We start from the raw sequence: 13239 nt of genomic DNA, 5'->3' as shown, positions 1-13239 counted from the left end.
CTGTTTTTTCTTCAAATCTTTGAGGTGGATAATAGTTGTGCCATTGGGGCTTTGATTTCAAAACCGTAATCGTAAAGAATGAATATTTACTTTTCTATGTAATTTTTTGTTACTTCATAGCTGTCTAATCGATTGTTAGTGTGAGGTTGTAGATCAAACTTCAAAAAAAAATCCGAAGTTTTTATTTTTCTCACTTATCTATGTATCTCTAACTTTGGACCCTCTTGAATTCTGGTTATTGTGTGTGTTTCTTATTCAAAGATACCAATGAAGTTCTATGAAAGTTCAGATTGGATCCAAAACCTGGCTGTTTGATTTATATTTTATGGAGTTCCTTTAAATGGTGTTTGGTTATATAGATTTGGAACTGAGTGCTGGATCCTGGGATTTTGTAGTCCTTGGGAGTTGAGGCTTATACATCATGGCAAGGATTAAACCTCAAGCTCTGCTACAACAAAGCAAGAAGAAGAAGGGTCCAAGTCGTATCGGTGCCACTACAGTTATTTTATACAGCTTAATTATAGTTGTGATGGTGTTTTTCTTGTTTGCTAGTTAAAAGTTTATATTTTTACAAATTTATTATATGTCATATATGTGAATAGTTATTCACAGATAATGAAAAATATGTAACACAACACTTAATACATTAAAAGTTATATATTTCATAATACAGAACATTGTTATTCTGAAGGGATTGATTACATAAGATGTGTTTAAAGGGTTGAAGAAGTATCGCCGAAGTGCCCGCAAAGTATCGGTAAAGTATCCGATATTATGGATTTGATTTTTTAATTAAGACATGTTGAAGAAGTTTCAGACACACTTTTAAGAGTGTCCGAAGAGTGTCGGTGTCCAACACCACAATTCCTCCACAGAAGTGTCTGTGCTTCTTAGGTCAAAATGAACTCAATAAATCTTAGGTGCCAGTTTGATGCTTTTAGATTTTAGGGTACAAGTTGAACCTAACCTAAAGTTTTTGGGTTTCAATGCCCTTTACCTGATATAACAATATTCAGTAGCAGTAAGCATGAGAATTTGTCTACTATCTTATTCTTCAATGATTGTTTAAAGGTTTCAATGACATTGTGGCATTTTTGCACTGACTTAACAAAAGACTTAAAGGTGCAAGTGCCTTTTCTAATTAAGTTCATATGCGGTTAGTTGTTACTTTCATTTTCATAATGTACATTGTGACATTGTTATTTTTCACCTATTTGGTATTTTGACTGATGGTTACATAATGCTAATGAGGGGAGATGGTGAAATTTTAATGCTTTTCTCACATGACCATATAGATGGTATTAAGTGAAGAACTATGTCAGTGCTTCTACCTTCTATAAGTTCATTGATGGTTTTGTGCAGAACCCAGTTGCTAGATGGCATATTTGCCAAGGTTCAATTAACAGCATTGCCTTTTCAACTGATGGGACCTATATTGCGACTGTTGGAAGAGATGGTACTGTCTTGATTCCTTGTGTGTCTCACAGATTTTTTTTTTTTTTTCTTTCTAAATTTACCTTCTTTTCCATTTGTATTTATTAGTGGTATATATGGGCTTTAACTAATCAATGAATGTAGGTTATCTTCGTGTATTTGACTACAAAAATGAACAACTGATATGTGGTGGCAAAAGCTATTATGGTGCTGTATTATGTTGTGCTTGGAGGTGAGAAGCTTTTGTGGTTTTCCTTTCATAATAGTTTACGCCTTTTTATTGTTGTAGCTTTTCTTTCTTTTTGTAAAATGATACTGTTTTTCCTAGGTGTTGTTTTTAGACTAGCTATTAAATCCATTTAAAGAGAATAGTATTATTGACAACTACTGCTACTCAACAGCATGGATGGAAAATACGTTTTGACTGGAGGTGAAGATGATCTAGTTCAAGTTTGGAGTATGGAAAGATCGTAAGGTTGTAGCATGGGGTGAGGGACACAACTCATGGGTAAGTTTCTTTCAATAGATGGTATTAGTTCATAGTTTCCTCTCAAGCGCCATGACTTCCACATTCACTTTGATTGGTGGGTGACAGGTCAGTGGAGTTGCTTTCGATTCATATTGGTCGTCGCCAAATTCGAATGGCTCAGAAGAAAATGTTATGTACCGATTTGGTTCTGTTGGCCAGGTATGTTATTAGTCTTTCATTATTGTCAGTGATAGTTGAATATCATATTTCGTGGATGCATACTCACATAATTTCCTTTTTCATACTGTTAAATATTATTGATTAAATGGTTCCTTGTCATCCAGTGTTTGTGAAATTCTTTGCAATTGAGACCTAGAACTCCATATCAGATTTGACAGTTCTCAGGTGGTCTTGGCACTTGTGATTTCTTTGATCTTTATAATTAATCTGGCTGGTTGTTAGAGGTAATTAGTTGCAATTCCTGGTCAACAATACACATTAGGCTGAATGTCATAATGTAAGAAGCATGAACACGGAAGCAAACACAAATAGAGGCATGGAACACGAAAATTTTGAGAAATTAGGATATGGACATGGTGAAAATATGAAATTTATTTTATTATATATGTTCTTATTTGATATGTATATGCATATAAATTTAGGGAACATATATAAGAAGCATCATTGTATATGTGGGTGTATCTTTTCTTTTCTTTTCTTTTCTTTTTCCCTTCACTTTCCTCCTGTATTTTCATATATTTTGCTTTGATCCCAAATCATCTTTCTTAATTATATAAAAAAAAAAGACTAAGGTGTCTTGAGGCATATCCAAACACAGTCGCATGTCTAGTCGCATGTCTGTGAAGTGCCTTGCAAAAAAATAATAATTAAAAAAATTGACATGTCACATGGTGTGTACGACATGTGAACACTCGTGTCCCCAGCATGTCAGTGTCCATTAACTTATCCGATACAGACATGGCACCTATTTTGAAGTGTCGGGTGCTTCATAGGTCATAATGATTTTTGATGCTAAACAATGACAGTGGTATGGCTTAAAAATTGTGAGGAGTTTCATTAGACTATCTACTATGAATCTCAAGCATGACAGTGAAATTTTTTTTTTTTTGAGCACCAGACAGAGAAATTTAGGATAAGCAGAGACTAGAATTTTGAGGATAGGTAGCACACAGAAAATGATAAATGATCACCAGAAATCATTAGGAGACCTAGTAGAAAGTCATGATTATGATTCATATAAATTTAGGATAAGCTGAGACTATTGATCGTTTATCATTTTCTATTTATGTTCTATCCTCAAAATTCTTTCTTCTATTATTGTGAGTTGATTCAATTATTTATTTTATTTCATAATATGTTGCCATTTTATGGTGCCTAAGAAAAAAATTATGTTTCACTGCCATCTTGTGACGTCTCTAAATTTGGGCTTATCATTGCTTCTGTCACTGTTCAACAGTTTGATTCTGTTTTTTAAAAGTATTTCTATCATCATTATATGCTTACTTTAATGTCTTTTTCATTTCACAATTTAATGTTGTTATTATGCAGGACACGCAATTGCTTTTGTGGGACATAGAGATGGATGAAATTGTTGTGCCACTGCGCCGAGCTCCTGGTGGGTCCCCCACTTACAGCACTGGAAATCAGTCCGCTCACTGGGACAGCGCTTGCCCAGTGGGTACTCTGCAAACCGCGCCAAGCACACGAGATGTTCCAAAACTCTCCCCACTGGTTGCACACCGTGTTCACTCCGAACCCCTCTCTGGTTTGGTATTTACTCAGGAATCTGTACTTACTGTCTGCCGAGAGGGACACATCAAGATTTGGATGAGACCTGGATTTTCTGAAAACCAATCGAACAGCTCTAATTCTGCGTTGAGCACGAGTTTGAAGGAGAAGTCATTGCTGTCGGGAAAAGTTGGTAGTTCTAGTTACAAACCGTGATGAAACAGTGATTAGAAGTGAGACATAAGCGATCTTTCAAGAAGTCCCGTTTCTACATGATGTTTTGGTTGTTCCTTCCTTTTCATCTGGTTGTTTTGCTCGGAAATGGCAAAGCCTGCATAGCATGCGTGCATGGAGACTAAAAATGGTTCCATTGTATATCAAGGGATGAAAATGCAGTTGATATCATCATATGAGATTGAGAAGACACTGCCCAACCTACCTTGTAAGCTTGGAATGGCTGAGCAGAATAATGGAAGTTGCTTCTTTCAAATATATAATCTGCAGGTTTTTTTTCTGGTGGGGAGGGGGGGGGGGTGCGCTTTGACCCCTATTTTTCTTTTGAAATTGCAGTTTCTTTTCTTTTCTTTTTTTCGAAATTTTCTTTTTCTCTACTTTCTTGAGGGATTGGAATTGGATAGTTGTACACTTTCAATTTATATCTAATTGCTCAAATTCTGGTGGTCTACAGTAAATATATCATGCAATTGGTCACATGAAATAGGTAGATTGTATGAAGCAGGCAGTAGTTAAGGCTGTGTTTGGATTGTGGATTTAGATGAAACAAAAAAAAAATTAATGGAAAATATAGTTACTTTGCATACTTATTTGGGTAAATTACACCAACCTTTGCATAAGATTTGAAAAAAAATACATTTAAATCTGATAAGTTGCATTACACTGGTTTTCTTAAAGTTTTAATTTACATAGTTTATTTTTCATTAATAATTGGTTGTTCATAGAAAAATGATATCTAACTTATTTATTTTTACAGATGACTAAACAAACAAACAAAAAATTTGGGGAGGGGGGGTGTGTGTTGTTGGAACGCTTGTACTTTAGTTTCATGTTCTATTCCTATCACAATTCAAGATTCAAACAACCTTATGCTAACTGCAGTATGAAATTATATCCAAGCCAAATTCGAATAAAAGATGATTCAGTATACAAGATCTTAAAGCGGGATCTAAAAAGAAGAAAATAAAAAACAATATAGACGGATTGTCTCACCTCGATGATCTGAAACTAATTGATGGAGTTATATGGAGTATCCAACATTGATAATAATGCAACAGAATATGATATATCATTCAATCAAATGCTTAGCTGTATGGTATGACAAACTTCACAATTCACTCAACTGGGAAAGAAAAGAAACAAAAGCTTATATAGTCCCATGCCTGTACAATGTCATTGATTACTTGAACACACGAGAGCTCAGTTCAAATATCCTATTGGGGCTACAAATGCACACAAGGTTTGGAGTCCAAGTCTTCTCCAGAAACTATAATTCAAAACGGTCTTGAACTATTGATTGAAGAGATCGAGGAAAAACTGGACTGTACAGTTGCACTGATATTTTCATCCAAAATTTACATACAGCTTAGAGCTGTAACATAACATTGAATCAGCTGCGTCACTCGATTCTGGAGTCCACGGTTTCAGTTTGGGTGGGAGGATTTATTTGTGGTATATATGCAGTTTCAGGCAACTGATGTGGCTGTGTTACCTCTTGAGAACTTGGTTGTTGATTTAACCAAGCTTGCCATCGTCTTCTCAATTTTAGAGTCTCGAGAAGAATAGCGGTCCCACTCATTGTGCCTCCAAATCTAGCAAGCGTCGCAAGAAGAACTGAAAGCGCAGCCTGCACATGAAGCTGTAGCTCCCACAAACATATAGAAACATTTAGGTTCCACTTGGATAAATGAATTTCAAATGAACGGATTGACTATTATAGATAGATTAAGAAACTATAATGGTAGAGTAAGATGAGAAATATATTATTATGATCTTTGTACAACTGTAATCTTTTAGCACAGGATTTCAACATAACTACTTTTTACATTTCTATTTCCAATCCATCATAATCTATCATGGTAAAGCTTTCAATAAAATCTTGAAATCCAGATATGAACCATCATGACTAAATTTGCCTATTCTCTTTGAATTATAAGCACCCAAATCAATTCATTTCAAACCCATAAATCCAAACGCAACCTTAACATTAGAGGGAACCACTTTGTTTGCCTTTTACAATATTAGCCAACTATGTTCAAATATTGTTTACCCCATTCATGAGATGGCTTTAAATAAGTCAATTAGGATGACAGAAAAGTTCAGGAAGATCAATATAAAGCTCTTACAATATAAAAAAAAACATTTTGACACTAACTTCAACTAGGTCAGTTCCATTGTCCGAATAAATCGTTAATTTCTATCTTCACTCAAGTGACTCTTACCAGTGAATAGAAAAGGTGACCAAAGAGAACGACAAGTGCAAACTGAATAGTTGCATACAGCCAGGCAAATTTTCTCCTCACTAAGCATAAATTGCAGAGATATATTAGTAGAGTATCAAAGATGCAAAACTCATGCTAGCAAAAGGGTCGACCAAAACATAAAACTTAAAAACTTTAGCTACCCATAGTTGTTGATGTCATGGATGCAAGGAGACCCAACATGCAGGAAAATGGCAGGGATATGGCAATTGCACCCGATCCCATTTTCGTAACCTGCAGACAGAAAGCACATATTAGGAACATTGGTAGGCTTGAAAGTGTTGTACCTAGAAGTCACTAAACTTACCAAAAGCTGCTCTAGAAAACATAAATAAGCTAGCATGCTGACAATGACGAGAACAGGAACATCCTGCCAAACTCTGATAAAAGTCACATTGCTTTAACTATACAGATTTGAACATCAGCTCATATTAAAATTAACAGAAATTCTCAAATTAAAATGATATCAAGATAAAATTAAGTTTGACAACAAGCTAAAGACCAACATCTAGTAATCAGCATTTTACTGATGGCATTGTTCTCAAATCCCAATTGATTGACACTGATTTCAATTGAGTTAAAAGCCTGTTTGGTACAGCTTCTTGCAAGTTGAAAGCTAATAATCAAGAAAGCATAAGCTAAAACCCCCTCTCCTGCTTCCTGATTTCAATATGGTTCCTAAATTGCAGATCTACAGTGATATATAAACATTGCAGGGAAATTAATCTCATCTGGCATACTTAATCTCATAGTAACTAAATCTTGAATGACTTTATCCTAGAATTTAGCAATTTACAACACCAAACAATCATAAAATAACATTGTTTTATATCAACTAGATACCAACTAGACATATCGTATGGTTTTCACACTAAAGATGAAGCACTGCTTGAGATAATGTGAGCTATACCTGATTTCATGGCAGTATGTGTGCCCTTTATTTTTCATACATTTAAGAAGCCAGCTGAGCATCCAATAATTGCTCCACCCGGGAATGCTGGATATGGAATAGACTGAAATTTAACTAGCATCATATTTATATTTGCATAACATCTAACAAACAATTAGCAATATTGTTAATAAGGTACCATGCCTTTTGAGCTGTAGATAAAAAATGGGAAAAACGAGTTGCCACTTTGCATTTGCAGTCTAATCGGCTATAAATATTATAATTTTAGCTCTTATGATTCTAGCACACAATATGTGCAAATCTTGTGTAAACAGCCACCAATAATTTTGCAAATGAAAATTATTTTCAGGCACTTGCATCTGCCTTTTAGCACTGATTTACAATACTACATCAGGCATGCATGTGGTGGATTCAAGAAGCCTTTAACACTTCTACTATCTTAATGTGAATTTTCCTATTGGTCGCTGGACAAATAAAATAACATATCACGTACCTGAAACCCGCCTTCATTCAATGTACGGGCACCATATTGGAGGACAGTAGCGCCTTCAAGAAGAGGTTTGATGGCCGGATGATGTTTAAGTTTCTACACAAAGGAATTAATACACAAGAGACCGAGTAAGACCTTATGCTTGCACTTTGTAGATAAATACCTAAAAGGTAAAGAGATACACTCTATCCAAGGAAAAAAATGCTGATAGGATTACAGACTTCAAAATAATAAAAAGCTGTTAAGGGATTCTCCAAGAAAGTAAACTTAGGTGATAAAAGAATCGCTCAAACAAACATTGAAAGACTTGGAACCAATACAAGTCAATAGCTATGAGAAAAAAAAAAGTTTATATATTCTTTGAAAGCAGGACAGCCTATTGCATTAGCTTCAGTTGACTCTTTTCTTTTTTTTTTCTTTTTTTTTAAATGAGCTGGGTTTTGCACATTTTGTTATGGGTTGAACAATAAACATCACCTACCAAACCCACTCACAATATTGTCATTCAAGTTTGTTTACCATATACTTCTAACCATACAATTGATATGAGACAAATATGATGGTTACAATTGATCCAATCATCCTATTTGTTGACTAAACTCAGCAGATCATCATCCCTATGGAGGGAAACCTTTTCTAGATTTGTATGATGCTTGATGCAATCTAACCACAAAAGGTGATTCCCAAGGAATTCCCAGGTTCTTCTTCTCTTGCTTCTTTCACTTTTATTCTTCTTAGACACTAGTCAGATTTTACTGTTCACAGGTAGTGCCTATTCAGTACCACATTTATCCTGTCAATCCAAAATCAACACTAACTCTTTCCACTACTTTTTGGCATTGAATTGAGCACTGAAACCTTAAAATACTTGCTGTCAATAACTACTGACAAACTATTCACTGAAAATCCAACAGCCTTTTCACTTTAAAAACTAAGTTCTAACTCTTTACAATTGGAAAGCCCTACAACCTTTCTTCCAGTTTATTAAATCCTAACCAACAAGCATAATGCGACTCCCACCCCCATTAAGCTAACTGCAAGCAGCAACATTCCAAGTTCCTGCTGTTTCCTACGTCAATGTATGAGAAGAATATACAGAGAAAGAAAACTGTTTATAGACTTTTGGTAACATTTTATATTACAAACAGTAACAGATTTTCATTTTATAAAAAAGGAGAGAGAGAGAGAGAGAGAGACTCACATATGAAAAAGAAAATGTGCAATCTTGACTTATGTGAAGGTAGGTCCATATATAATATATAAATAAACATTGCAAAAATAACAATAAAAAATACCTGGAATTCCTCATAAGGATTCAAGAAAGGGTTGTGGTGATTCAAAGCAACAACAAGGCCAAGAGAAACCTGTATATCCAACCGAGGAAACATCTCATTTAGGTGCCGAAATTAGGGTTTCATTGTGGAGCATGCTAATGGAAAAAATTAATAACTTGTAAATTCCAATTTTAAAGCATCAGAACTTATGAAGTCAACAAGGTTGCTCCAGCCACTTTCTGAACTATACATCGACGTCCACCTCTTTTTTCTCTCCTTTTGAAAACGTTTCTCACATAACGACTAATGCATTTAAAAGGACAAAATTTCTAGCATTGTTAACCATATTTTTATAAACGACTTTGAGTAGATTTAGCATGTATATCCTCCACTTATACAATTACATACCTTTGTACACCATATAATGTAACACAAGAAGCTAAGGTAATTAGTAAAATTAATACACTAAATTGTATCCTTAATTAATATAGAGCTATAAAGCAAGGGCAAATGATACCTGTCTGTCTTTCATATGGTATAGAAAAGATCCCCCATATGTCTTGTTATCCAATGGCCAACCCAAGGTGTGAAGTACATGACCAGGTTCATGCTTACTTGAATCAATTTCCCAAACCTGATAAAATTCGCTTCAAGAATTAAGCACAAGCTAGAAAAATCTTGGGGATGTATTTACTAGCTAGTACTCTAATTTTACATGCCTCCAAAAGATTCTCTCTTAAATCATTTGGTCAAATGAGATTTTGTGAAAGCAAAACTACTGACAAAAGTGAAGGATCACGGAAGAACAACCATTAGATATAAAACATCTAGTTCTTCAACTACGCCATAAGGCTCTTTTTATGGATTCACCATGCTTCTAGGAAAAATTAATAACAATTAAATCATATGCATTAGAAGATAAGACTATGAATGATTTATCCTCAATGAATTGTGTGCAAATTGATAATATGATGCATTAAAGTTAATTTGGAAAATGGATAGCTTAGTTGACAAGACTTTATTCCCGCATGTAGATAGGTTGTTTTCGTGTTTCAAAACACTCATGCTTATGTCATGATAGAGCAACCTTACTGTTACTCCAAGGCCCACCATTGGTGACAAGTTTCAAAAACAAAAATGTATAGGTCAATGTATCAAATTTCCAACCTACATTGCTCCTACCTCCAACCCAAAAAAATTAGAAAAATAAATGCAACTGTTATTGCAAAAAAAATTACTAAGAACAAGAGAAATTTACCTCTTTAATTCCTAGAGTATAAGTTTGATGTTGTCCCTGCACCTTCTCCCTCAAATTGTACTTTTTCATTATTTTCTGCATATGAGAAAACAAAATAAAGTTCTTACTAGTTAATGAACATAGGATTGGACAGAAAATTGTAGAAACCATAGCTAATACTGCAGCCATAAGAGACAATCTCTTTATACCTCTGATAATGACCCTCGGCATCCTTCACCAAGAAGTGTTATGCGTCCTGCAGAGCAACAGATTTATTAAGAGTCAGAACCAGTAGGCTAGGGACTAATAAATAAACCTTGCAAAATAGGTCAATCTTGGCAAACCTTTTCTATATGAAAGCCAGTCATAAACATGAAGTTCTTTTCTAAAAAATTTCTTATTTTCTTACTGTTGGTGGAAATATGCATATAATCAAAAAAAAACTATTTTTATTACTATGCACAGATTAAAAAAAAAAAACATTACTTCTTTCACGAGGGTTAATCCCTTAAGATTTAAAAGATTCATCAAAATAAACAAAAACCTTGAACCCAAAAAGTCTTGTATATTTGCATCATAGTCCAACTTCTTAAAGGTTTTCTTCAGTGCCTATATTCTCAAATAGAACACCAAAAGGCTTGAATGAATATGATATACGTTTATCATTTCATATTTAATGAAAACAGAGGAACTAGAGAACGGGCAGTATTAATCTTACTTCAAGGCTCTCCAACTTCCTGGTCATTCAAATAAAAATTATTTTGTGACATTGTGACAAATGCAGTTAAAATTTAACCCAAAAAAAAAAAAGAAAAGAAAAACAACTCTTTATCCTCATAGATTTAAAGCATATCCGTACTGACCTTTTTGTCCTTTCTTGTGCTGTCAGTTGAGCGAATTTTGTAATAACCTCTGCAATGTTGCTGAACAAAAAAACACATGATTTCAAGAAATGATACATGGTGCACATAAATCCAAGTGAATTTTGTTTAATTTTTCAAGCCATACATCAAATTTCACAAACATTTTTATATAGGCACAATTGGAGACTTGAAAATACCTGCGCTCTCTGCGGAATAATGTGCGATATCAGTATCTAACATCTGCCATGTGCATCCAATTCAATTCAAGTTAAATTCAATAATATGTTCCAAAAGCCTCTCTTGCCTTTAACCAAAACCCAAGTTTTTTTTTTTCTCTGTTTGTGTTTTCTATGATTATTATTTATTACTTTTCTAAAGTTTTTAAGTTCCATGCAAATGACTCCTTTTTTTTCTTTTCGTATTCATATTGCAAAAGCTTGGAGCATTCTTTGTATCACATAATTAGTATGAAATCCCGTAGGCCTCAAAAACTGGAGAAAAAGGCAAGTTGGGTTCCATGCGAGCAGAACTCATAGGCATGTTCTTTCCAACAAAACAATCACCTTACTAAATAAAATTATAATAATTTTAACAACAATTAAAATAAAACAATTTTTTTTTTTACAAACATAGGTCCGCAGATAATGTGGCCTATAGTATGTGCTTCTCAAATTCATTGTACTATGCTAAAAATTATTATGTTGCTGCATATGGAGAGGTTATAGTATCTTCGACTATGCTCAAATATTATTGTACTGCTGCACATGGTGGTCAACTAAGAAATGCAAAACAAACGTGTAAAGATGTTCTTTTTCCCCTAATTTGATCACAAATCTATGGAACACACCAAAAGATTTTATCAATAAAACAATTTGCAGGGATAATTAATTTTAAGTAGGGATTTCTTGCTAAATATATATTATAATGCATTTAAACCACTACATGACAAATTTATTTTGTAGTTCCAACAAACACACTATTCAGTCAATTAAACAAACACATAAAGTGCACAGTTACGACTAGTACCAGTAACCCAAGAAACCCACATTGAGGACGACTATATCATACTAACATTTGAGCAGAAATGGAGAGAAAAATTAGGGCAAAGATGAACTGTCCATCTTCTGATTTCGTTTCTGACGCGTTAATGTGCCTCGCCGCCTGGTCTTTCTCATCACAATCAGCCCGTTCGAGATCGCCGTTCTGACGAGTCCGACGATAGTCCTTTGTAGACAAAGGTTCTGAGGGGAGTGCAGGGTCTGGATTTGAACATATGGCTTGTGAAGGGATTGGAGAAGATCGAAGGTAGGGTTAGGGTTTTGGATCCGACGACGAGAGTAGAGAAGACGAAGTAGACGACTGGTGAAGAGAATAGGAGAAGAGAGAGAGGGCGGTGAGGGAGGAGGTGTGGCGGCGGCAGTGGTGGTCGCCGGTGGCGGCACAAGAGCCGACGACGTAGGAGGCAGAAGAGATAAAAGAGAGAGGCGAGTGAGAGGGAGTGTTAGGTTAGGGTTGGGGATTTGAAAAATTTTTTTTGAAAATTTAGACAGAGTCCGACGAGTCCAACGATAGTCCTTTGTAAACAATTTTTTTTTATTTTTCAATTTTTTTTAGGTTACTAAGATTGTAAATTTATTTGATTCATTTTTATTTTACTGAAAAAATTTGTTTTTTTTTATTTGGTAGAAGTAGGGGTAATATTTTAATGAAAAATATTTTCTGTTAAAATAAAGTTAATTTTTTGTGAGCGGGAAAATGAAATAATTTTTTTTTATTAATTTTTTCTCTTTTTTTTTGTAGTTAATGATTTTTTTTTTTGATTTTTCAATTTTTCAATTTTTTTTAGGTTACTAAGATTGGAAATTTATTTGCTTCATTTTTATTTTACTGAATTTTTTTTTTATTTGGTAGAAGTAGGGGTAATATTTTAATTAAAAAAATTTCTGTTAAAATAAAGTTAATTTTTTGTAGTCAATGGAAAATATTTTTTTGTAGCCCATTTTATTTTTTTTTACTATAAATCAAGAACTAATTTTTGTAGTAGAAGAGAGGGTGTGGTAGTAGTGGTGAAGGTGGTGGATAAAAGGTAATGACGAAGAAGATTAGTGATGAAGTTGTGGTAGTGGTAGAGGATGTGGAATGACGGTGGTGGAGGAGAGGTAATGGTAGTAGTAGTGGCAGTAGTAGTGGTAGTAGTGGTGGTGGTAGTGGAGTGGTGGTAAGGGTGGTAGTAATGGTAGTCGTAGATGTGGAATGGCAACAGTGGTAGTAGTGGTGGTAGTGGAATGACATTTTTTCAGTAGTGGTGAAGGTAGTAG

At 34.4% G+C, this 13239-nt stretch overlaps 1 protein-coding gene and 1 pseudogene across 28 annotated transcripts; one reads left to right on the top strand and one right to left on the bottom strand.

Moving 5' to 3' along the window:
* Nucleotides 1-270: 270 nt before the first annotated feature.
* Nucleotides 271-4344, top strand: LOC114260428 (putative catabolite repression protein creC; annotated as a pseudogene). Its single transcript, XR_014349672.1, has 6 exons — nucleotides 271-499; nucleotides 1363-1456; nucleotides 1579-1666; nucleotides 1836-1942; nucleotides 2030-2122; nucleotides 3473-4344. The product of XR_014349672.1 is annotated as a putative catabolite repression protein creC (transcript).
* A 582-nt stretch (nucleotides 4345-4926) lies between these two features.
* Nucleotides 4927-12510, bottom strand: LOC114310706 (electron transfer flavoprotein-ubiquinone oxidoreductase, mitochondrial-like). 27 transcript variants are annotated; one of them, XR_014349678.1, is made up of 13 exons: nucleotides 11948-12471; nucleotides 11119-11161; nucleotides 10922-10981; nucleotides 10268-10314; nucleotides 10080-10154; nucleotides 9339-9455; nucleotides 8843-8911; nucleotides 7551-7643; nucleotides 7058-7160; nucleotides 6455-6517; nucleotides 6291-6381; nucleotides 6109-6188; nucleotides 4927-5525 (listed from the first exon to the last, which is right to left on the bottom strand). XR_014349678.1 is itself a non-coding variant. In XM_082903527.1 (13 exons), the coding sequence occupies exons 8-13, from the start codon at nucleotides 7565-7567 to the stop codon at nucleotides 5286-5288; spliced, it is 588 nt and encodes a 195-aa protein (XP_082759653.1). In that variant the 5' UTR covers nucleotides 7568-7643; nucleotides 8843-8911; nucleotides 9339-9455; nucleotides 10080-10154; nucleotides 10268-10314; nucleotides 10922-10981; nucleotides 11119-11161; nucleotides 11994-12471; the 3' UTR covers nucleotides 4927-5285. The 27 variants fall into 27 exon arrangements, 9 of the variants coding, with proteins under 9 accessions (XP_082759653.1, XP_082759654.1, XP_082759656.1 ...); XR_014349674.1 differs by having other exon boundaries at nucleotides 6455-6527; nucleotides 11994-12471; XR_014349675.1 differs by having other exon boundaries at nucleotides 11994-12471.
* Nucleotides 12511-13239: the final 729 nt, after the last annotated feature.

The sequence above is a fragment of the Camellia sinensis genome, chromosome 13 (assembly GCF_055761805.1).
Source record: "Camellia sinensis isolate YWXY chromosome 13, ASM5576180v1, whole genome shotgun sequence".
Lineage (NCBI taxonomy): Eukaryota > Viridiplantae > Streptophyta > Magnoliopsida > Ericales > Theaceae > Camellia > Camellia sinensis.
Note: the sequence above shows the minus strand (reverse complement) of the source record. Positions and strands in the feature narration are given on the sequence as shown.

Coding starts and splice junctions, on each gene's coding strand:
- LOC114310706 (XM_082903526.1), bottom strand. Junction 6,382..6,454: donor GTTTTCTAGAGCAGCTTTTG/GTAAGTTTAGTG, acceptor TTCTGTCTGCAG/GTTACGAAAATGGGATCGGG. Junction 6,189..6,290: donor CATGACATCAACAACTATGG/GTAGCTAAAGTT, acceptor ATTTATGCTTAG/TGAGGAGAAAATTTGCCTGG.